The 26843-nt window shown below is 36.9% G+C and overlaps 1 protein-coding gene across 1 annotated transcript in view; it reads right to left on the bottom strand.

Moving 5' to 3' along the window:
* Positions 1 to 1978: 1978 nt before the first annotated feature.
* LOC107720808 (fibrinogen C domain-containing protein 1-B-like) overlaps positions 1979 to 26843 on the bottom strand; it is a gene marked incomplete at its 3' end in the record, with an annotated part of 69133 nt that continues 44268 nt past the window's right edge. The window contains exons 5-9 of the mRNA XM_016528639.1: positions 25205 to 25370; positions 24781 to 24917; positions 5829 to 5925; positions 3994 to 4146; positions 1979 to 2107 (exon numbers count right to left, since the gene is read on the bottom strand). Coding sequence (XP_016384125.1) covers positions 1979 to 2107; positions 3994 to 4146; positions 5829 to 5925; positions 24781 to 24917; positions 25205 to 25370 — 682 coding nt within the window. The remainder of the gene's footprint in view (positions 2108 to 3993; positions 4147 to 5828; positions 5926 to 24780; positions 24918 to 25204; positions 25371 to 26843) is intronic.

Genomic DNA, 26843 nt, shown 5'->3' with positions numbered 1-26843 from the left:
CGTGCCAGGAAAAACCCTAATATGGACAAAGACATCCAGCTATCGCTGTAGCTAAGCTGAAAAAGCAGAAACGTTGAAGAAAATAAACACACAATTGCGACAATATATGATTTATGTGTGTTTTTCAAGTCATCTCCAGGTAATAAATAAATAAAGTATATGAATGATGCATTATTACCGTACAGAAATTATAAAGTAGCAGGGATGGAGTAAATGTGATTAAATACACCCTTTTCTTCCTTAAGAGGATGTAGAAAAAGGGTTACGTTTATTATTTTGGGCAAAAGAAGCAAGTTCACTTCACAAAAGAACAGGCTGATAGGATTCTGACAAAAAGCTCACCACACAATTTCATGTCTGGTTTATTATATGATTTGTGATCATGTTAACATGCACACTTATAACATTTTTGGAGCGTTTATAGACTATATAATTGTTACTGAAATTTGACATTTTATTTTTTTACTTTTTGTAAATATATTATATTTGTGTGCTTTTTTCAATTATTCTCATATAAATCTCAATTGATTTTGGGGTCGGTAAGAATTTTTAAATGTTTTTGTAAGAAATCTCATATGCTCATTAAGGCTCAAAATAGAGCAAAAAATTATAATTTTGTCAAAAAATCTGATTTTAATGCACTTTAAAAGAACTGTTTTAGAGTTGAAAATATTTTAAAATGTAATATATAAAGCTGAATTTTCAGCATCATTACTCCAGTCTTCAGTGTCACATGATCCTTCAAAAATCACTCTAATAAACTAATTTGCTGCTCAAGAAACATTTATTATTATTATTAATGCTGAAAACAGTTGTTGTTCTTCTCAATATTTTTGGGGAAACTGTAATACATTTTTTTTTTTACAATTCTTTGATGAATAGAAAATAAAAAACGAAACAAAATTTATTTTAAATAAAAAAAATCTTTTGTTTGATTAAAATGTATTTACTGTCACTTTTGGCCAATTTAATGCATCCATGCTGAATAAAAGTTTTTTTTTTTTTAAATAGTGGTATTTTCACGGTTATTTTGTGCAATCTTGATAAGTTCAGTAGAAGTACAATGGAAATAGTTGAAAGCCTCCTTGTTTGGCATTTCCCAGATAAAAAAGCTGTAAAAAACATTTTATATGTAAAAAAAATTTTACATATAAAATGAAACCTGCTGATTCAGATAAAACTGACATAAAACTACACTTTACCGTAAAATCCTGTAAATTCTTACACAGAGACTTCTATCAGTTCTACTATCACCTCGCGTGGTGGTCACGTATGACACCCCGCCCCCACATTTCATTAGTTAAATAGATGGTGTTACAACTCACCCCGGGTTACAACACTCATGGGCGTAGAATATGTGGGGGACGTGTCCCCCCCACTTTTTTTTGGGCAAGTGTGTTCACGTAGAGTTTTTCAAGGTTTTCAAACATTACAGAGTGCTAAAGACTCTCATGCAGTGTATGCTTCATTCATCCTCGAAGCCGGAGGGCGCTCTCGCACTGAAAGCCCAAAACGGCACTCATAGAAGTAATAACTTATAACGTGCCAGGAAAAACCCTAATATGGACAAAGACATCCAGCTATCGCTGTAGCTAAGCTGAAAAAGCAGAAACGTTGAAGAAAATAAACACACAATTGCGACAATATATGATTTATGTGTGTTTTTCAAGTCATCTCCAGGTAATAAATAAATAAAGTATATGAATGATGCATTATTACCGTACAGAAATTATAAAGTATATTTTCTTATCTTATTCTGTGATGAAAATTGAAAAATTGTTTGTAGTATATAAACCAATCATGAAATTGTAATTAGGAAAAAATATGCAAATAATAATAATAATAATAATAATAATAAAATAGAATACAAATTATTGGTTAGTATCCAGCAATGTATTTGATTTCTTAGCCAATTAAAAGTAAGAGATAAGAATTTTTTTTTTGGTCAAAAAATCAAAGTAAATTAATAAATAAATACAGGAAAAGTCATTCTCAGCCACAGCGGGCGTGAGAGACGCTGCTAGCAAGTGCTGTCCTGCACTCGTTGTGAAGCTGTCAATCTCTCCAAGATGACACTCCGTGACGGGCCTGTCATAGTTCATCATGGCTGATTGAGACACAGGACCCTGAGCGCACATTACAGACAACAAGTCTAGACCTAAAATGTTTATCAGGCAAAGGCGAAAAAAAAAACAAGACACAACCCATAAGCATCATATTTCCATGTTTTTTTTCCTCGAAAGAGGAGCAACCTTGCAGTGAATAGAAGAAAATGCTGTTTATCTGCATTACATTCAACATATTGGAGAGCAACCAGCCGTCACGGAAAATACACAAACAAACCACAATGTTTTCCTTATTCCATCTATCAGGTTTAAAAGAATAGTTCATCCAAAAAATTCTGTCATTATTTAATCGCCTCATAATTTCAAACTGGATTCTCAAAGCATTTCTGTCCCCCTCACTTCTGAAATGATGGCTACGCCCCTGACAACACTCCTCACTCTCCTCTATGGTAAGGATGTAGTCATTATAATTATTAAGGACAACAGAAGTTCATGGGAGCTCCTCACAAGTGTAAGCGCAAGAGCTTTTGAAGAGCACTTGAGTCTTGTATCGACACTCATCTGTAAATATTCAGGGAATGGGAATTACTTATTATAAGCAATTCAACAGAATTTTGTGAAAATGACTGATAAAAGACTTATTTATAGTGCTCTGGGAGTTTGATCATGAATGGATATGCTAATACACTACAAAAGGAAATTATGGAATGATAATTCAAACCTCTCCTTTGATGACACAAAAATACACTCTAGTGCATTAATATTCATATTGCTCCCTTAATATTTTTGACTTACATTTATGCATAAGCATTTCAAGCTAATTGGTAATGTGGCACTAAAACGATCTTTGCCTGCATGCACGCCAAAAGTAGCTCATGAGTTTCTCTGAGAAACTTCAGATTTGTCTGGGAGACATATTTTCATAGGCCAAACCCTAGAAATTAGTTAGTATTTTAACACTTCTGGTTCCAATGTCAATGTTTTTTTTTTAAATGGATTTTTGGTTAAATGTCTTAAAAATAGGTCTGTGGTTAAAACAAGATCAAGATATTTTCATGTTGAATTCTATAATTCATGAAAAATTCATAAAAGTTGTGTTCATTTGAGAAGACCATGATGAACAAAACGTGTAGGAATCATAAATGGTTGCTGGTCACAAAGCTTATTTTCTGCAATAATCCAAAAGCCAATGGAAAAAATCCTGTTGGGTTTTTGTCAAGGGAACCAGAATGATGCTAACTTCCGGGTTGGACTGCAAAAACACGTAATCACTGTAGCACTCTATTCGAATAATTTTTTCACTATTAATTCAATTTGCCAACATTCCAATGTTTAACTTTTCTAATTAAAATTAGTTGTATGAATTCCAATTCATTTTAATTCTAACTCCTCACATTCAGATACAGCAATTCTGAATCCTGTTTGCTACCTCACTTCAGATTTAATTTAAATCCAGCAGCTATAAACTGGAATTTATAAGGCATTCCCAATTCAATTCATAATGGCGCACAAGCAAGTTTTGCAACAGAGCTATTGTGAACTGTGCTCCGTATACTATTTGTTGGAGGTGAGAGGCTAGATTGTCTCTCGCTACAGGTCCTCTGCCCTCCCCGGTTTCCTTGTCACCTCATTCCTGATGAGCCTGTGTTGCTGATGTTTTCTGGAACTCATTTCGCCAGTCCTGGAGGTTAATTGTCTCCAGCTCCCTCATGTCTCTTATTGATTAAGAGCGTGGGCTGGAGCAGCTCAACTCATTGGCACCAATGCACATCTTCACCACGAGGCAGGACCTTGAACCTCGTCACTCCAGGGAGGACTGTTCCATCCTGGGCTTGCCCAAAGGGACCCGAACCCCTGACCACCAGCGGCACAAGCAATATCGTGAGTCGAACATCCTGTGGAATTGCTCTAGGCTGGTCTTACTCACTGTGAAGAAAAAGGAGCAGGCCATGGGAAAAGTCATTCTCAGCCACAGCGGGCGTGAGAGACGCTGCTAGCAAGTGCTGTCCTGCACTCGTTGTGAAGCTGTCAATCTCTCCAAGATGACACTCCGTGACGGGCCTGTCATAGTTCATCATGGCTGATTGAGACACAGGACCCTGAGCGCACATTACAGACAACAAGTCTAGACCTAAAATGTTTATCAGGCAAAGGCGAAAAAAAAAACAAGACACAACCCATAAGCATCATATTTCCATGTTTTTTTTCCTCGAAAGAGGAGCAACCTTGCAGTGAATAGAAGAAAATGCTGTTTATCTGCATTACATTCAACATATTGGAGAGCAACCAGCCGTCACGGAAAATACACAAACAAACCACAATGTTTTCCTTATTCCATCTATCAGGTTTAAAAGAATAGTTCATCCAAAAAATTCTGTCATTATTTAATCGCCTCATAATTTCAAACTGGATTCTCAAAGGTTTTTTTTTTTTCCCCTTACAATGACAGTTCAAATCAACTAGGTGTGTCAAGCACCTTAAAAGTAGAGTATACAACTCTACTCCAAGTTTGAAGCTATACCATAGCTTTGTATGAGAAACACTAAACCGAAGACATGGACTACTTCTATTCTATTTTGTGTTTTGTTTTGTTTTGTTTTATTTGATTTTATACCTTTCAGTTTGGAATGGAATACAAATATATTTATACTTTACATTTCTTTGAGCTTGTCACAATGCTTTCTGAAATGGTCTTTATTTTTTTATTTAGTATTTTTATTTATTTAATATTTTATTTAATAGTTTATAGACTGATTTTATTTTATTCTATAGAATATAATATAGTATATAATACAATTTGAATATCAGCTATTTATTAGTTATCAGTCATAACATTTAAAAATGTATTATCAAATTAGCTTATCTGTATTGGCCATCATTTTTAAAAAGTTACCTTTACACTTCACATTTCTCTGACCTTGTCACAATGCATTGAGAGAACGCCTTTTATTTTATTTTTTTGATTTGACTTTAACATGACATAAGGTTGAGTAAATAATGACAGCATTTTAAATTTTAATCAACTACTCCCTTAAAAAACAGTGAGCTGAATCAACAAGCACTAATCTGTAATTCCAGTATGGGATAGAACCAAAATTTCCAATGCTTGATCAGTGGACGTTATGATGAGTTTCCTTGTCTTTATAAAGCTCTGCTCCCTGTCCACCCACAGCCATCTGCTACGCTCGGCTTTGGACACACAATTTGGCATCTTGTCCGTGCTGGCAGCTCACTGTGGCAATAACCGAACATGCCCATGTTCCTTACAGTTGTCAGAAAAACAGTCATACATAAAAGAGTGACAAACATGATCAGCGTGTTTGTGTGTGTGTCATGACAGAAGCAAAATAACTCATCAGCCTGGTTTTTAAAACATTACTGTCAAAACCAAAAAGTGTGAAACTGTGATTCACGGTTGCGGGTGCGCTTTTATACAACAGTTCTATAAACAAGAAGTTATATAAAGTTATTTACATTTCAGACACAACATGGTCAGCTATTCTGGTTAGTTTTGCTCCTTCAACAAAAATTGTTTGATAAAATATTATGAACTAAACTAACTATTTGTATAATGAATATCACATAGTATATAGCACTTATTATATACTATATATGATAGAAAATGCATTTTGCTGTTTAATATGCAGTAATGGACATAACATATTACAACTGCTTACATGTTCTACATCTTTTAGTGACATTAATATTACTAAAGCTTTTTCCAGACAGATTGCATTACAGATAGTGACACGGAAGGCTTACCAAGCCAATGCTCTCCTGTTATCTTGCCAAATCCTTCACGATAAGCTTCCCAGTCACGGAAAAAGTTAACAGAGCCATCTTCTCTGCGTTGAATCACCTGAAAAAAAGGAAAAAAATTCATTGTTGTGCATTTAAACACATTTTTAGGTGATATGTGTATAAATCCCCTAGAATAGGAAAATGCATGATTATTACTTACACAGCTTTAATGCAAACTGTATTCTCCCCTGAATAATTTTGCCCTCATAATGGTGAAGTTTTTAACGTACTCTCTTTTTTTTTTACGTACCTCGACTTTGTACATAACTGGGGAAAACTGCATTTTCATATTATGCACCCTGGGCATGGAATAATTTACAAAAAGATCTAAAACTACATAAATGTGTGTCTATTGGTGAATTTAAAGGCATCATAAAGAGAGTGGTATTGAAAGCTTGTGATTGTTTTTGTTGAGAGGATGTTTAAATATTGTTGTAATGTGTACTTCTTGTATTTTAAAATTGTCTTACTGTATGGCTGCTACCTTGGCCAGGTCTCTCTTGAAAAAGAGATTTTAAATCTCAATGAGACTTCCTGGTTAAATAAAGGTAAAATAAAAAAACAGTTATAACATCTACCAGCAGAGGTAAACTCTCATCCATTGGACTAAACTAAGAGATGCATGATATATGTGAAAAATTTAAGGGGGTCTGAATACTTTCCGTACCCACTGTATATAGATGTATATACATATACACACAGATAGATAGATAGATAGATGCACACACACACACACACATATACATATATATATATATATAATATATATATATATATAAGCTATTACATTTTGTGAATAAACCCATTTATAATTTTGTTAATATTTTTAAATATTCTAATTGTTATTAATTAAAAAATAAATCAATAAATATTTCATTAATCATTCTCCTGACCTCTGAACGTCGTCTAAGAATGCAACATGTACTTTGTGTACTGCGCTATCAATTGCTGCGACGTGACAATTGAGTTTGTGTCGCTAGAAGTGCATGCATTCATGTACTTGTGTAGGAGTTTCAGGCCTGAATGTACTGAAGGTGCTCTTTCCTCGTTAGAGGAGTTTATGTTTAGCTAAGGGGCTTTATGTGTGATGACACACAACATATAGATTCTTCAGAGAAGACCTTTGAGTGGGACCTCCCGGGTATGTGATCTTGGAAAACACAGCCGCTCTCTCAATAAAACATACCAACACTCTGTGCAGGCGCTTTGGGCCGCATTCAAAATTAATAAATGGGGCTTGACTCTGAATAAATCCTTTAATTGTTTCCTCTTCCAATCCGCAGAGCAACCAAAAAGATTTTAATTATTCACCATAATCTCTGTAAATGAACACTGAGTCACCTTTCAGCAGTGGGCTCACTTAATCTTTATTGTACCTCGAGTATAAAACAGGTAATTAAAATACAGGGAAATTTTCATGTTCCGATAAATATTTCATAAGTGTGGTTTTGAATATTCCCATTGGCGCAGCATGAGCAGACTTCATGCGCGGCGCCGTTTAGATAGTAGAAAATCAGATGCATATTTCAGGTGGGCACATTTTGGGGCATTCCTAGGGTTCAGAGAGGGGATACTGGGGGTGACTGATGGTTTTGGGGCTGTCGTAGTATTCCATTTAGTAGTATTCCATTTTATTATCTCCCTCAGGAGAAATTTGTCTTAGGCAATCAATCAAGAGAGCAGATCAAACATACAACAATCAACTATCAAAAAATAAAATAAATCAACCTACATCGTCCATTACACAGCAAATATTACACGTTACCCATAACCTTACCCTCGCCCACACACAATTCATCACTTATTGTTCAATAATTTAATTGATAATGGAATCAGAGAAAATTTGCACCTATTTAACTTACAAGTTGGTACCCTATATCTCCTGCCCGAGGGCATCAACACTTAGTTAGATAACTATATGCATATAGTTAGATAAATATTTCTTAATAATAATAATATTTCATATTTGATAATTGTTCACTTATTTACTTGTCTGACATAAAAATGTTTTCGAATTTTTAATTTGTGCACATTTCTCAGCAAATTCTGATTACTTGTGATTAATTAACTGACGGTCATAGATATGTAGGTAGATTCCCCATTTGACTGCCCCAAGCAAGTAGATGCGTCCACCATCTTTAACGGTCAACTTGACGTCATTCACCATAATAATCAATGATTATTCGAAGATGCCACAATCCTGCACAGCCGCCGGGATTTAAATTCCCGAAGAAACGGGATAACCTTTCACAGGTGAGAATGTGTTGGTTTGTGTTTTTAAATGTATTAACTCAATATTACAAGTTTTGAAACATTGGTAACTTTTAATGTTGAGTTAGCTAATGCGCTCCTCTTGTTGTATGGTGTTAGTAGGTCTACACAACAACATGTTGAGCTCTCTCGGCCACCGCACTCAAGGGTTCGCAGACCATCGGCTGTAATGGTGAATGACGTTAAGTTGACCCTTCGAATATGGCGGACGGCTTACGTATAGCGGCCCATAGAAACAGTCGCTATTGAGGCATCTACGTATAAATATCTATGCTAGTAAGGATGTAAATCAATATTATTTTCATCATGATGTCATTAACGGAAGGGAACCACTGTGTTCTGCTCTTGCTGTTGTATTCCTCTGTGCATCTATTCCAGTTAGCCTAATTCCAGAGCCGCACTCCAGCTGTTGTGTCCCAAAAGCAATTTCTCCTGTTACAATGAATCTCCAATGCCAGCAGAGCACACGACAGCAGACGTGAGTCCTTTGACGCAGATGAGGCTCAGCTCCAGGTCGCTGCATCGGGCCGCGAGCGGTCGCGCACTTTGTCTGATGCAGATGGATGACCTTGTTCCACTGAGATGTTCTTCAGTTTCACAATTGCCATAGACTCCATGTGTGCAATTCAGACAGAGAACGAGCGGACAATCTTCCCTCCCTAAGACAGTTCATTTGAGTCACTTGCTCAGAAGGAAAGCAGCCTTAAGAATCATCTTGTTATCTCTTAATTATCTATGCTTTGATTTACGGCACTACGGCAGACGGCACACAGCGAGGCCCGGGGGAGTTTTGAAACACCTCTAGCGAGCTGGTAAAAATTAATAATTGTTCTCAAAGGCTGAACCTCTCTCATATTAGCTGAAGTATTAAATTTGCAGTCAACGTAAGAGAGGGAGTGTGTGAAAGATTAAAAGGAAAATGAAAATTGTGTTGAATATTCAGAAATGATGGAGTGTTTTGGCTCCCTTGAGCGAATTAGATTACGAATTTATTTCACTGTTTTGCAGCCGATGGCTAGGTTTAATTCTAAAGAAGAGGAAAAGAAGTGAGAGTTTATTGGTCTAACAATGGTTCTATAATATCTGATTTATGTTTTAGAGTGCAGGTAATGACCTCTGTAATTTCTCAGGATATATGCTTTGTAACCTACCTCGTTTTTCATTGTTTTGCTATGTTGGTCGGATATTTTAACATAATTGTTTGACATTTTGACAAAAAAATTGTTGTGGACAACAAATTTTATAATGAATACAATTACAACACATAAAATGATAACTTGTCCCAATAAAAACCTAACATTATATAGCTGACTCTTATTTTACCAATTGTAAAAATTGAAATTATATTTTTAATAATAATAATAATAACACATACTTTTTAAATTGATTTTTTTAAGCAATTTTTTTTTTTTGCATTCTGGATAGCATTTGTTTTATAGAATTCTGAACACAATTGATCTGGCCTGTAAAAAGTGTAGTGGTTTAATCAGTATCTGCAGAAAGCAGACATCAATGCAAATAAAACAGTTTAGACCTAACGCCCTGGCACCAAATTTGATAAAAAAAAACAAAAAAAAACAACAATGACAAGCAGCAATTCATTTAGCCGCCTAAAGGATTTGCATAAAAATACTTTGCATGCAAAACTGGATCTTTCATATCCACCGAGTGACAGCAAAACCAGACTTCTGAAAGAAATCAATGACCTTTTATTTGAACAACAGATAAAACCTGTAGTTAAAAATATCCTAAACTTCAATGATACGCTTTATTCACATTTTTTTACCACACATGTTGCAAAATATAAGAATAATGCCACTCCTTTAGGTAAATAGCCTCTCCGAGCTTGTAGTGGAACAATTGTGGGCTATAAATGCTGCAGCAGTGTGGGCTGTTTTTCACCGGAGAGTCGCTAGGTACTGGCAGGTTTGGTTTCATATTGCTGAGAGCAGAGAAAACAACCCTGCTGCAAAAATAACTGAAATCAAATCATGTTGTTCGCTCATATTCCCCATTGAGACCCCTCCTGCAGCCAGCAGTTGCACAACAGAACGTTGGTAACAATCTGCTTGGCTGGAACAAGAGAAGACATTCAGTGCCAAAAAACACGGCCTCCTCCTGTCACTCTGACAGAAAACAGAGTCTGACCATACACAGGGCAAAGAGGTGGAGGATTTGACAATGGTCTCCCCGAGGGCTGTCAATCAACTGAGGTATAAACTTGTGGCATCTACACCTCTGGTTGTACTGGCGGAGGGTCAGAGGCGGTGACTGAGTGCACTTGGAGCGCCACAGAGGTGCCCTCTTTCTACTACAGCGATGCTGTCTCCTATTTTGATCCAAAACTAAAAATTGATGGTGACGGTACATTCCATGACAGAGCTAATTAGAGCGGCTGAATAATTAAACCAATTTATATGGTCATATTAGTGATAATACTACCAGTCATGTCTGCGCAAGGATTTTGATTCACAATTTATTGTTTTTTTCCTTAAATTTGTTTAATCTTAGAGTAGTCCAAAAAGTATTTGGACACTTACAGTGGGTATAGAAAAGAATCACCCCCCTTTACAATAATCACATTTTGTTGCTTTGCAGCCTGAAATGAAGATGGACACAGTTTTTATTTTATGCAGCTGTATTTACTGTATTTATAACATCCAAGTGAAAGATATAACACCAACATGTCAGAAAAAAAAAAATCCGAATTCACTGAGATGGAAAAAGGATCTCTGGATGTGTGTGTGTGTATACTGTACAAAAATAAATCAATAAATAAACAAAAATCTCATCCTGAGAAAAATGAAACATCATTATTTATTTGCAATGTGACTTTAGTGTCCAAATGCTTTTTTGGAGCCATTATGTTTATTTCAACAATCACTGCACCATGTGAAAGTGCACAAGTGAAACTAGATAACTTGTGCAACTACAATAAAGTGATAGAATTCATAAAAAATAAGCGTAACAGGATGAATGATAAAAATCCCTGTTTTTTTTTTTTTATTCGGTTTATGGTGTAGATTCTGTCTCTTCTTGGAGTCATGCCGAGTTAAAATGGCCCATGAAGTCTATTGCATAGCTAGAATTTACTGTAAAAACGACTTTTCATTAACCGAAAGCCAACCGGAATGCACAGCGTCTTTGAGACACTTCGCTATAAAAGGCTTGAAACTGCCTGACACAAAGTCATTTGAGCTGACGTCAGAACGAGAGCAGGTCACACTGAGTGGTGACCCTTTCCTTCTCTGCTTCTCACCAACACCAGCTCTCCAAATTACAGAGAAAACATCACAAATTAAACCAGCCGCACTGTTATTTTCAGACAGATCATACAGTGTCTATATTGAACAACCGATTCATTCTTTATCAAGGCAGATATACAGTCTGGCTCTCATACACTGTAAAACTTGACTGTAAATTTACAGGTATTTTCTAACAGTATTATACTGTATTTTTATAAAACAGTAACATGCTGTATATTTTACAGAATGTCTGTAAATATAAAGCAGTTTTCTGTTTTCAGCCCGCTAAATTTGTAATACAGTATCATACTGTAAATGCATTGCATTGTGGGATAGATTGCTTTCGCGCTCAATTCAAATGTGATGTGATGTGAACAATGTAGGCTACTACAGGCAAACTGGATTCGTCAGCGGGATTTAATTGAACAGAATAAACACAGCGTCTCCCTGACATGGCTGCATCAACACTACTGCTGTTTCTGAAACCACGCCTTCTTTCTTTGCGTGCACGTTTGGGCGGCATTATGCTAATATTTCCACATTTTGACGTAGATATGTGGGGGCGTGTTAGAATGAGCCGTTTTAGGAGGGCGTGGTTGACTCTTAACTTTTATAAAGAATATCTCTTTGGATTTGAGACTTTAGTCTTTGCAACTTTACAGATCTTCTTTATGCACCAAGAGCTTGTAACACTCCAAAGAGAAAGGAAAACTTGAAATCGCATCATATGACCCCTTTAAGCAGACAGTCTACTAATACTCTAATGATTAATGAAGAAATTTTGAAGAATGTGTGTAACCAAACAGTTACTGGTAGCCATTGACTTCCATAATATTTTTTTTCCATACAACAACTTGACATTGAGTAAATGATGACAGAATTTTCATTTTTTGGGTGATCTATCCCTTTAATTATGATTTATGACTTATGTTAACTTGGTTACTGATGGTGAATCAAGATTCAATAAGTAGTCTGGTGTTTGGGAACACACATAACCATAAAAATATGTGGGTGTTATCAGTAGGCTACTCTTTAAATGACATACAGCACAGACTTCTTGATATGTGTCCAATCTGTGTCACAGGTGACCATGATCCTCGCTCAGCACCTTAAGGTCAAACAGTTAAGCTGTTTGGATTACCCTTCGTGTCATGAAGTTTAAGCACATGGAATGCAGGCTCTTAAATGATCTACACCACCTGTGAAGGACCACGCTTCTTACCTCCACAAATCACAGCCATGTAATCCTGTCAACGCTGATAAACTCGCTAACAAACACCTCTAATGAGATCAAAGCCAAGCTGTACTTAAACACCCGACGCTCACTTCTGATTGGCTGCTAAGGTTATTATCAATCTGCTAGCTCGTGCTGTGTGCCAACTGTGTCACTGTTGCTCATGAGATCAGGGCTGTTGCCGCATGATTGAGAATGTTCACTTTGACACATCGTGTTCTGGCAAAGCACCTGCAGTACATAATGAAGAAAAGCTTTCAGATACCTTCTGCTAAAGTCAGGTTTTGACCTACGCTGCAGTCTCTTTAGACACAAATGATTAAACTGAAACACGGCCAGTGAAAATGTACTGCAAAGCATGACACGGCTGTTTGAGTCGGATTTCTGAATGTTCTTTTGAGACATGCAATGGAAAATGTCCTTCGAGAGAGAGAGAGAGAGAGAGAGAGAGAGCATATTCCTTTTTTTGTTCTTTTTTTTTTTTGGTCAACTTCCTATTCTGCAGTACATTTTAGTGTCCACATCATATCAAGTTAATAAAATGGATAAAACATTTAATTCAAAATTTTAAAGGTTGGAAATCATACTACTTAGTTTTCTTTCGTCACAATTTCACCACTGAGTGAACATACAGGGTGACTTTTAAATCATTTCACTATACTCACGCTGTGATCAGTGGCAGCTGGATGCAATAATCGCATGCCAATGTGCATTGGCTCGTTTAGTTTACACTCGAAGTAGATTGGTCTCTCTAAGCGAGATCCCAATTTCGTCGGTCATCCGACGTGACGTCTCCGTTCCCTCCTTCAGGGAACGAGGGTTACCATACGTAACCGAGACGTTTCAGCAAATGCTGAAAATGACATGGTGAACAGCTGAACATCAGTAATAATTCTGTGATTTTTTTTGGGGTGGCATTAGTTAGGCTGCTGAAAATTTTGGGCAAAAAATACTATAAAAAATTTAAATAGGGAGAGAAAATATGCCAAAAAATAATAACAGAACCACAACTTTAACAGACTGTGCCACAGATATTTTGACGTGGAAATTATAAGGTTTAGAAAATTATCCAAGCCAACTCATATTTAATCTAAAAACAGGTCAATGGTGCTTATATTATCCAAAAACAGTTTCAGACTTTTTTTCTTTTTTTAAAAATAAATAGCCATTTATACGTTGCATTACATTTATATATTTGGCAGATGTTTTTTCCCCCCCAAAACAGCTTTGCATCCAAGGTATACATTTTGTCATGTACTTGAACCCATAATCTCAGTGTTGCTGGTGTTATGATCTACCGGCTGAGCTGACAAAATCTGTTCAAACTAAAAAACTTAAATTTTACAAATTGAACATTCACTCAGGTGTGATAGATATCAATCAATCAATCTGCAGCTATAAAGTCTATAAAATTACCCTAAGATTTAGATATGCTACAGTACATCCCACAATCTCAGAGTTTCAAAGTCCCTAACTAAAAATGTCCCAAAAATGTCACGAAGGTACAAAATTAAGATGGCTACAAATAACTTTGACACCTCTCGGGGGTCATGACACTCCATATAGTGTAAACCACAGAATAAAAAGTTCCTGGCATCCGAGCTGTACTTCCAGGCAGAGTAAAGTCAGCCATTCTTGTGCCATTGTCTTTCACTGTGAGAGTGTAAATTGATCCAAACACACAATACTGTCCAGAAAACACACTGACACTTCAAAGGGCCGGGCTCTCGGAGGCCAAAGAGCCATTTCACACCTAATCAAGTCAGCCCGTAATCCGGGCTGGGCCTGTGCAGATAACACACTTTGAAGTAAGGAGGTCCACTGACGGGAAAACTCACAAGTCTGAAAAAAGGATTCTTTCATTCAGGCTCATACATGCTTATTCCGCTCTGCTTCATGGTTCAAGTTTGTCAGGTCTCTGCAGTGTCATCATTGAAATGTCCCTTTTCCCCTCCAATTTAAACTGCTCTAAACAAAACTACAGTTTAATTTCAGCCTTGTTTACACCTGGTATTACCATCAGTCATGGGTGATCTAATAACACTGGTCAGCCAATCTAACATGCTTCTCAAACATGTGGCCACACGTGATCAGATTATGTTGTAGGGGAAGGTCTTTCATTTCATGATACATGCATCACTTATGTCAGCATGTAAGATTGTTTTTTAAAATAACTTTATACATTAAATCAGCAAGGATGCATTTAATTGATCAAAAGTGACCGTAAACACTTTTATATTGTTTAAAAAAAAAAGTTTTTTAATTAATAAATGTTGTTCTTTTGAACTTTCTATAATCAAAGAATCCTTAAAAATCCTTGAATCCTTAAAAAATGTTTAACGGCTTCCACAAAAATTCTAATAATATTTCACAATTTTACTGTTTTTACTGTTTTACTAACTCTAATAAAGATTTTAATTTGGATCAAACTGTGACACAATTTATCCCAGTAACCCTGATTTAAGTGTTTTTCCGTTTCTGAACAGATCATCGAAGCTGGAATATTAATACGAGGTAAAAATGTTTTGATCTTTACGAGCCAGACGTGCCATCATTTCAAGTAATTTTAAACTAATTTTCAGTCTCAAACTTCGGCAGTAAACATCTAGTAAATAGCTGAAAGGTTGATAAACTCCAGACATAATTTTGTAAATACACATTAATGATGTTTAATATGCAGATTGTGTGGTTAAATCAGAGGAGAGTTGAGTCCCCATTAAAATCAATGGGACCATCTGCAACCCATCAGCGATTTTACACCCTCTAATGTGGTTCAAATTGAACTGTGGCACTGGACATTCAGACTTCCAACACCAGAGAATCAATAAAAGGCAGTCGTGCCGTGAAGGATTGCACAAATTGCATCTGTGACAAATTCTTGTTTGGATTCCAGCTGCGCTCTGCTTTCCAGCCCTTACTTAATACAGTACCACAGATATTGCAATATATGCGTGCTATATACACAACCCCATATAAGGCACATAAATAGTATGAGCAGTGTAGCAGAGGAGTTTGATAAGCCTTAAATGTCTTCTGAAACTAAATATCTCAGGTGAAGGTCATGTAGCAAACAGGGTATCTGTAAAGCACAGTGAATGGGGCCAGATTTCAAGGGCTTACCCTCTAATTCTCAAGGTTAACATAGGCGTTCTCCTGTTATCTGGACCACATTAATCATTATATGAGTTGTGAGCTATATTAGGAGAATCATTGTGTGCTTGAACATATTCGCAGGGGTATAAAAGCAGATTTTTTTATTCTTTTTATGAATAAGAAAGGCAAATACATCAATTGGATTAATGTTGGATTAAGTTTTGTGAGAATCACATGAAAGGCCAGAATATGTAAGTACAGGAATAATGGTTGAAAAACATATTTTGAAGTTATTTATTTATCTTATTACAGATTGAGCACAACTGTCTGTGGATTACGAGCACCTATAGGCATGGTGTTTGGGTGTTCATATACTTTTGGCCATATTAGAAACATATTAGAGGGTGTAAAATCGCTGAAGGATTGCAGATGGTACCATTAATTTTAATGAACACTCACTCTCTACTGATTTAGCCTCACAATTTGCGTATTAAACATCCTTAATATATACAGTATTTACTTACAGACAGACAGATAGTTTAACACCTGAATAAATCAAGGTTTGTAACAAATCGACTGTGTCAATGCTTCAATGGCTCACTCATAAATGAAGCCAAATGTATTATCCCTGAATGAATCTGTGTTGTTGAACGAATGGGTTGACTGAATGATTCAACTGATTCATTTGTCACTACCTATTGTCGTATCATTTTAATTTGCATTAACAGTCATGGAAAAATCAACCACTAAAACACAGGACATCCGAAATGAATCAATCTAAAAAAAACATATATCTAATATTAAGAAGTCTCTTATGCTCTCCAAGGCTACATTTATTTAATCAAAAACAAAGTAAAAACTGTAATATTGTGAAATATTATTACAGCTTAAAATAACAGTCTATTATATATATACATGGATGAATGATATTTTTGCAATTTTACACATAATAATCCACGATGATCACATTACACAAAACTGAAATTGCACGTCAAAATAACACATTGTCAATATATTTTGAGACCCCCCAAAATTTCACAAATCACGTTTTCAGGGGAGCCCATGTCTTATTAAGGGGAGCCGAGCTCCCCCTAGCTCCCCCGTAGTTCGCACCCTGGTCCCACTGGCAGCTTGAAGAAAGCCAATGAATTGCACGGAAATTTACGTGTTCTTTGAGAGTGGCCCATGTAATAACCTCAACCCAGTAGAAGAAAACAAAAACAAAACCATCTGAGGCCTGACAGCGCGCACGTAAAGATTCGCTTTACAGAAGAGGTAAATATTTCAACAGAGCTACTTCATGTGCCATCCTCTGGCAATCTATAATAGATAAAGCATTTCATTTCACCAGGCCGCTTTTAAAAAGTAGGAAATTATATTACAGCAAATAATGCTTTTTCCAGAGTGTTGTGATTACACCTGAAATTTTCGAAAAAGGACAGTGCAATCTGCACGAGGAATAATGCATTTTTCTTTCCCCTTTGAGACCAGCCTTACAATTCCAGCCTGTCTGTAATCTTGAGAAATCATTACTCTCTGCTAAGATCAATGCCAGAGAGAAACCCGTCTGCCGCTGTGGCGTGCGGCACCCGGCCATTTTGAAACAACCTAGGGGTAGCGCTAACTGCCTGAATATAAATAGAGCAACCTCAAGAATCGTTAGACCTCCAGACCTTTAGTGGTCATGCAAAATTCAAACCGTCAAGATGGAAAAAGAAAAAGAAAGATATGCTGAGACTTTTCCCCCTCTGGCAATAATGGTACTTTCAACTTTCATCACCTTTTAAGATCTGCCATCAAAAAACGACCCCCTTTTTCCCCCCTCTCCACATCTCCAGAGTTGCTTCTCAAGAGTTACAAGGGGAGAAAAATACAGCAATTAGTGGAGATCCGGGGCAGGACCAGAGACGGCAAAGCAGGGACGATTAAGCTGTGGGAGTTTAGGAGTGGGCGGCGTGGCTCCGGTTTAAACTTTTTCTGAGTTTCAATTGAAATTAGATTGATATGTTTCATTCCCCTGCCAAGCCAACAAAGTAAGATGCCATCGCTGGTGCAATTTCCTCTCAGATGCTTTGATTGCCGCCCGTGTCAGGCCATCTTTCAAAAAGCTTTCTCTTGATGGACTCCGTCGACTGAAGTCTTTAGGAAACAAAAAAGAAAAGATTCATGAACCACGTAGAGACCGCTTGAAGGTCTGCTATAGTTTCTTCAATCACTCTGGTGGTGCGTTCTAACAAGGGCAGTGTGTACTCTTACACGCTTAAATAAAAAACAACTAATGTCCAATATGCTGCCTCGGGTTCAAAAGAACACTAAATTTAATCTAGCAACAGAAAATATCATTGTGCACACACCGTCAAGTCATAACCCTTATGAGAGTTCATGAGAAAGGTGGCCATGTCAGATTCATGAATGAATCATTCTTTTCAATAAATTTTTCTTTGATTCTTTTACAAATCTGACTCAGTGACTCAGTCAGAGTGGTTAATAGCTCACTGGAGAAGATTATTAATAAATAATGACTTCATTTTTCTGTCTTCTGAATTTTATGGCTTCAGGAGACTAGCGCACAAGATTTCTAGGCCACTTTTATGGTGTTTTTGCAAGTTTGAAAGCTCCAGAAGCCATTTATTGTAATTGCATGGACTACAATATTATTCATATACACTGGTCAAAATATTACATTTCTGTTTTTGTGTTCCACAGAACAGAAAATTGTTTGCAAGAACATGCTGGTGAGTAAATGATGACAATTTTCATTTTAAAGGGGTCATGAACTGCCTTTTTATTATTTTGTACTGTTCTCTGAGGTCCACTTTTAACGTTATCAAGATTTACAATTATGTTGAAAAAACATAATTTAGAAGTAACAGGCTATTTTCTGTCCTGTTTTGACTCCCCTCATCAGAAAGCTCTGTTTGAATAGGCGTGGCGAATTGTAGACTGGGAAGTAAATGCCCACTGCTATGATTGGCTAACAGCTGTGTATGTTTGACAGCCTACAGCCTTCACAGATGGACGCATAAAAACTCAGTACATATCAAACGATCTGTAGGCAGACAAAGCAATAGTGAACACATAATAAAAAGAGTTACTCACGCTTGTGTGACATTACTGTCGGATCCAATATAGTCGGGCACAGCGTCATCTTTTAGTTTCAATCTTTCTGAAAATCCTGTGTCGAATTGTGTCTTGTTTGTAAACGAATCTGTGGTAAATTGAAGTGAACAAAGGACTGAGTTCTTACTGATGCGGTCTGGATCTTCATTAAAAATAAAGTTCATCCACTCTTTCCTAACGTTGGGATCAGAAGGAAGGCAATGCAAAGACTGTGTTTTTCCACAACATGGCGCTGAACAGCATCTTGTTGTCTTCAGAGCCATCTTTATCGTTTGATTTCTGCGTCGACCTGCGTTTGCCTCTATTGTTATTCATCCACTACATGTGCGAATCGGTGGGCGGGGCTAAACAGGCAGTGATGTTGAAGCAGGCGTTGATCTTCTTCTGCGGAAGCGGGGTTTAGCCACACTATTACGTCATAAAGTGGCACATTCCACAACCTATCGTTTTGGCAGATTGGCTTCAATATAAGCTGTTTTTAGATTAACAAGAAAGTTTTGAGTTATGAAACTTACATGATGTTTTTATAGTACCACGACCTCTTATATGTCAAAAGATCAATTCTGATTTCTCAGTTCATGATCTCTTTAAAAGCAACTTAAATGTCTTGATTAAAAGGCAGAAAATATTCATCAAAAACAACAGAAACACATCTGGAGCACTTTATGGCTCTTCTAAAAATAAAAGCAATTCATTACGTGTCCCAAAAAGCAAAAAGTTTTTAAAAACACAGAGGAGGACAGCACTACTTATTAAAATGCCTCAGGGGACTCTGGTTTCCAATATTTGAGGTGTTTTTATGCCTGGGAGTGCACTGTTATTTTTGACAATAATACTACAAGAAAGCTTCTGACAGAGAGGAAATATTACACAAAGAAACAAATCAATGCATTCAAGTGCAAAATAATCAGAATTTCTTGAAAAAGTGCTAGGGGGTAATTGTGGAGGAAACAGTATGCAACTTTCAGTGTTAAATGAGCTTTGAAGATCCAAATGTCAGCTGCACCATCTGACAGTGCCGAATGAGATCACTAGCTATTGGAAAACCAGCAGAGGTGTGGGGCTGATGTATGATCGGAATCAAAAATTGGGTCCATTTTTGGGTCCCAATATTGAAACTGAATGATTTTTATAACTTTCAACTCCATTTATGGTACTTGGTTATCTGTACGTGGACGAACGCTGCACTAAAATACTTCTGACAGTGTTTCCTGCAGTGCTACTGTGTCTACAGTACAGTGGCAAAAGAAATGACATTTGAGCTGAGTTGTCAGTTTTAGCTTGCAGTTTAAATTGACTGTGATGAAAGACTGGGTGCTGCAAAGTCATATAAAGATCATAAACAGACAATAAATTACTCTATTGCCTCACTCTCACTGGTTTAAAACCGGTTTGTTTAAATGAATCTGTTAAAAATACTACAAAAATCAGTCCTGAACATATGAGTTATCAGTCTGACCCTGCATTATAGCTCACTGGGAGCAGAAGAATATATGTTTATAAGATTATCATTGTTTAAATGAATAATTTAAAAAGACTCAAAAATCAGAACATACACTATTATAGTTTGGGGTCTGCAATTTTTTAAAAATGTTTTTAAAATAATATTACAACATAGAAATCATTTTAATATGCTGATCAATGTTGAAAACATTGCTGATCAAAGCTGAATAAATAAGCTTTCCATTGATGTATGGTTTGTTATGATAGGACAATATTTGGCCGAGATACAACTATTTGAAAATCTGGAATCTGAGGGTGCAAAAAAATCAAAATATTGAGAAAATCGCCTTTAAAGTTGTCCAAATGAAGTTCTTAGCAATGCATATTACTAATCAGAAATTAGCTTTTGATATATTTACAGATATATTTTAATATATCAACTGACAACAAACTTTTGAACAATACTTTAGTGTTATCAGTTTGAATCAGAGTAGCGACTCGCTGCAAACAGATGATTCTTTTGAACCAGTTCTTTTAAATGAACTGGTTAAAAATTCAGTCTGGATCATTTTGAATCCGTCTAACAAGTCACTGACTAAATGAATCAGTTATTCTGAACACTTATTAAGTAAAATGTACCATTACTACCCCTTTACAAGGGTGTATAAAGACAAGCCAGGTTGCATGAGGTGAATCTGAACAGACTGTGTGTGAAAATTACCTACAGAAATTCCTTTAAAAACAGTCATTGTATAATTCACAAACACGTGAAAATCCGTGAAAGCACGGGTGCTTTCAAGTGTCAAAACAGTTCATCACAGTTCATTCAAATGAGAAAAAAAAACATGAAATAGAAAGGTGCTACTTTTGCGAGCTGATGGAATGTGTGAGGACGTGAAGTTCACTGCACTTCTCTGTTTCCTCACTTCTGCATAGACATTGACATTCTGTTCACAAGCTTACAACAGTGGTTCACATCACACTGAGTCATGTCACACTATTTTTCCCAACTAGTATGCTGACAGAAAGACTTTTGGGGTGAAGATTATGTAGTAGGTTGTATTAAGCTGATGAAAACATACAAACCGAAACAAACAGCCAGGACTGTGCTTTGCTGTTGGTCGATTTAACAGAGTATTTAGGAAAGTGGTGTTCAGGAACGCTGTTTGGGGGCGGAATGCACCTGTGTGCTGACGGAGGTAGAACAGGGACATTATTCCAGACGTGGCTGACAGCCACAGCTGCCTTCCAGATGTTTATACATTATACAACTACATAAATGAAGTATCTGCTCCAATTAACCACAGTTTGCCATTGTCATTTGTAGTTTCAGAGGATTCTAGCTTTTTTTTATCACCCCAATGTGCACTTTCTCCCCCTGACCCTTTCTGCCTATGTCTTTCTGCCTATACAAGAGCAGCAATTGAAATGAACACATTTAAAGGAATAGTGTAGTCAAAAATGAAAACTGTGTAGTTGTTTTGCCCATGGAACACTAACCATGACATGAGGGTGAGTAAATAATGACAGAATTTCATTTCTGGCTGAACTATTCCTTTAATAAAACACCAGAGACCAAGCCTTTGGAGAGGCAGAGAGAGGACAGCTCATTCCACCGCTAACTGGGAATGTCCATGGCAGGGATTGTGTGCATGCCCAAGCATGTGAAATTACAGCCCCCTCCCCCATCACCCGTCTCCGTGACCCACCTGAACTTGGCCTGATCTACTCCCATACCAGCAGAAAAGCCCCACATCCTCATCAAAAACCGCTGGAGGCTGGAGATGATGAATAGGGGCGCTGGATCTATTAAATCCCTGTAACAGTTCCTTTTTAGCTCTTCAGATTCCCAGCACTCCCGGCATGCTTAGCAGTGAAAGACGACGTGCTAAGCTAATGTTCTCGCCACCGCAAAGCAGCTTTGACTGTAATCAGGGAATACAATATGTCACCCTTTTAAACACCATGTATGTAAGCCACTGAGAGCAAATATGAAAATACGTGAACCGGCAATTTTATCGGAACTGAGGTGTCTCTGTGTTCATAAAACTCAGTACCGTACCGTCCTGTCTAATCTTCCTCTACCACTGACCTTAACGAAATACATAAAAAAAAACTGATGACCATAAAGACGATGTGTCATCAAATATCTTCTTTCCTTTTACTGCAGATGTCAGCCTGTGTCTTTATCAGGATGCTCAATGTATTACTAACATTTGAAATATCTCCTTTCATTGCAATAGCCTTGCATAGACAAAAACGGACTTACATAAAGCTTGTGATGTTCACCAAGTATTGTTCAAAGGATCTTCTCTGAGGACACAGATAAAAGCGCTATATAAATAAAGGTGACTTGACTTGACTTGACACAGAGCAAATGAGAATACGGTGGTAACAGCGTTCTTTCAATTATTCATTATCAGATACGTTTCACATAGTCTAATCAGTTAGTTTTACAAATAATAGCACTAAATTAAATTAAAACAAAGTGCTTTTCTGTTTCATATGCTTAGAGAATACAAGATCTGAAGCCACTTGTTTATAAAGAAGTACTGCTCAACAAGCGCACAAAGTCATCCCTGTGAATTGATGAAACCATTTTTAAGAAGACTGAACTTGCTGTCTGAAAAGCAAGACCTGGAAACGTGCCACTTTGAAGCAATCAACGATGTGCCACTGTAACTGCAAATTTACAAAATGGACTCTTTAATAATGGTGCTAGAAAAACACTGTTCAAGTTATTAAATACCTGTCGTTTTTGTGGTTAGCAGAATTATCAACACCTCATAGCACTGTATGAGTAATTTTACACAGCGTGCTACAAGCTATAAATTATAGTGTACAGAAAAAAAAACTAAATAAAATAAATGTTTCTTTTTTAATTTGAAGTACTAAAACTGAAATAAAATAAAGCTAAATATAAAACTAATAAAAACACTTTATTATGTATTATTATATCTATTTTATTTAAAGCATATAACAAAATGACTAAAACTAAAAATATAATAAAAATATAAAAATGTAAAATGATAAAAACTGCTGAAATGTTCCCAAGTCCAGAGACGTAGCAAGGAGATCTGTAAAATAATCCATGTGACATCAGTGGTTCATCCGCGATTATACGAAGCTACGAGAATACTTTTTGCGTGCAAAAGGGAAAAAAAACGACTTTATTCGACAATTCGTCTCCTCCACATCACCCTGTAGCGCCATTTTGGAGAGTATCAGCTGGACGTAAACAACGTATGCTGTTCTGTGTCAGCTGCATCACACTGGATTTCCTACGTTGTTGTGATTTGATCTGAATGAAAACAGCGTATTCGTGTGACGCAGCTGACACAGAACAGCATACGTTGTTTACGTCCAGCTGATACTCTCCAAAATGGCGCTACAGGGTGATGTGGAGGAGACGAATTGTTGAATAAAGTAGTTTTTTTTTTTTGTGCACAAAAAGTATTTTCGTAGCTTCGTAAAATTACGGTTGAACCCCTGATGTCACATGGATTATTTTACAGATCTCCTTGCTACGTTTCTGGACTTGGGAACATTTCAGTTGTATTGCTGTCTATGCAGGGTCAGAGAGCTCTCAGATTCCATCAAAAATATCTTAATTTGTGTTCCGAAGATGAACGAAGGTCTTACGGGTTTGAAACGACATGAGGGTGAGTAATTAATGACAGAATTTTGGGGTGAACTAACCCTTTCAGTATCACCTCTGCTTATAAGCCACAATCTAATCCTGTTTACACTCAATAAACCTGAGCTCACAGAGCTGTTGCTATGATAACAACTCTGAGATGAACTTCGAAGAATGGAACAATTCAAGACCTGAGCGTCACATCAAGAATTAAATCGAGAGAACTCTAACTCAAACCAAATGATAAGATTTAACATAACAGCTGAATAATAAGTCAGTGCAAAACCACCAAAACTAAAATGCACAAAGCTGGAAGCACCTGTCTGTGACACATTTTAGAGTCCTCTATAGTTTTCTGCTCGTCAGACTCTTTTAAATGCATATAGCTCCACATAAGTGGCACAGCAGAATCTTTACCGGTTGACACACTGCTATCATTTCATGATATATACTGCCTTCCCTATGTCTTATCTTTATTTTTATTCAAAAGACCATGAAATTAAAACTCTCCTGCGTGCATCAAATGTGAAGATAATGCTCTCGGAAAAGATAGTTTGCTCTGTCTATTCTGTATGCAGCTGCTGTAATGAACTGTACACTTGTGAAACATCAGTTTGAAGCGTGTTTGTGCATGCGAATGCGTTCATGCGCGTATCTGTGACCTGCTTACTAATGCGTGGGAGCGTATGCTTAACAAGTCAATGCCTAATGGAGTGACTCATTACTAGTGATTTTTATTCCTATGACTGTTTAGTCAATTCAGAAATATTTAGAGAAAAAAAAAACAGCTTAGAGGTGACCGGAAACAACATCCGAATATCGCCCCGAGCTACCGGCGTACTGTATGCCGCTGGGAAGTGTGCGACTCACCGTCCATCCGCCCCCATCAGTAATCATGTCACAGAAGACCTGGAAGCCTTCGGGGTAATGTGTGGGGAACACGGAGTAGATACCATCCTCTCTTTGCCCGCTGGCATAGATGTCACTGCAATCCCTGGGTCTGGAACCTGCCAGAAGATACAACATGCCAGCATCATCAATCTACATTACATGCCAAGCCATAACTGCATCTGTTTTTTCATTTTTTGAGAAACCCTTTCGAGGTACGGCGTAAGACAAGAAAGCTCAAAGCTCAAATCTGTCATCTCACACCTGCTGTCTTAGCAGTGGCATGCCTCTTTCACACTGCTAGAAAGCTTATGAGGGAATAGGTGTGAAACCATTCTAGGGCTCATTAGGGCTGGTTGGAGACTTGAGAATATGTGGCTAATGAGGAGGTTTCTTTTTTTTTTACCTTCTCCACTGGTGCAGCCCTTGGGCCGGACGCTGTGCACCGGAGCCCTCTGCAGATCTGCCTTGAGACGGCTCTTGATGTTTCCGGTTTCCTTCTGCATGGAGCTAAGCGCGTCGCTCACAGAGTTCACCACTTTCACCATGTTGATCTGGCTCTCCGACAGCAGCTGGAGAGAGAGAAAGCAGGGGAAAGATTAAAGGACAGAGGATGACACACATGATCCATTTCTTTCACTGAAGCTCTTAAGAGTCACATACTCGCATGTTTGAATCAGCCTGACAAATCCTTTAGAGTACTAAAATGTTCGAGCCATATAGTGCAAAGTGAATCAATATATTTGTTTTGATTCACTTTTCAGGTTTGTCTATATACATAAATATATACACACACACACACACACACACACACACTAAATACTGTATATGTTGATGTTTAAAAAAGTATATTTGTATTATAATTTATAGAACAGAAACTGAAATATGGAAATAATCATTTTAGTATTGTTATAATTTATTATATTTATAGTTGAATGTTTTAATACTTTTTTAATTAAAATTAAAATCACTCATATTAATTCAAATATTTCCAACATTAAAACATGTTACCAAAATACTATTTTCAAATATATTGATTTATTTAAAAAAATTCTAATAAAATTCTAATACTATATATTACCATGTTTATTGGTTAAAACTATTCTTTATAAAATATAAATCATTATCATTATTATTACAACAACTATTACTTATACATTAATTTATACTTTTATACTTACAACATTAAACCAGGATCCCAAAATAGTATTATATTCTTTATAAGACTCTTACACTCTAAAAGATGCTGGGTTGTTTCAACCCAACTTTGGGTCAAATATGGACTAACCCAACTTTTGGGTTAAAAATGTAATGTAAAAATTTAACCCAATGGTTGGGTTAGTCCATATTTGACCCAAAGTTGGGTTGAAACAACCCAGCATTTTTTAGAGTGTATGCTCACCAAGGCTGCATTTATTTGATCAAAAATACAGTAAAAACGGCAACATTATGAAATATTTGTACAATTTCAAAGATCTGTTTTCCATTTGAGTATATTTTGTAATGTAATGTGGTGTTTTGGGTTGTGTTTCTTGTTCATGTTTTCATACTACACTTGCCTTCAGTGGACTGAATCGTTACAGAATACACGACAATAAAGGATGAACCCAGCAGTTTCACGCCTCCTCTGTCTGCGTCAAGGCAACCGGGCCATTGAGGATTATGTTCAAGACTTTTGTGGACTGTGCCATTTGGTGGATTTTAATGATGTGGCCCTTAAGGACATTTTTCGAGTGGGTGTCGATGAACCCCTTCGTTCAAGTTTGCCAGGGGGAAAGATTTGTTGGTCACTTGAAAAATACATAGACTTTGCTCTGCAGTTGAGTGGATCTGCTTTCACTGTTGGTGTCGTGGAGAAGGAACACGGCACTAAACCAGAACCAGAGTCTGCTCACGTCACGTCTGCTACACCAAAGCCTGCTAACGTCTTGTCTGCCAAGCCAGAGCCTGCTAATGCCATGTCTGCTACTCCAGGACCTGCTCACACCATGCCAGTTAAGTCAAAGTTTACTCAGGGCATGTCTACAAATTCAAAGCCTGATCAC

Source organism: Sinocyclocheilus rhinocerous, unplaced genomic scaffold (genome assembly GCF_001515625.1).
Source record: "Sinocyclocheilus rhinocerous isolate Xijiao unplaced genomic scaffold, SAMN03320098_v1.1 scaffold2828, whole genome shotgun sequence".
NCBI classification, from domain to species: domain Eukaryota; kingdom Metazoa; phylum Chordata; class Actinopteri; order Cypriniformes; family Cyprinidae; genus Sinocyclocheilus; species Sinocyclocheilus rhinocerous.
Note: the sequence above shows the minus strand (reverse complement) of the source record. Positions and strands in the feature narration are given on the sequence as shown.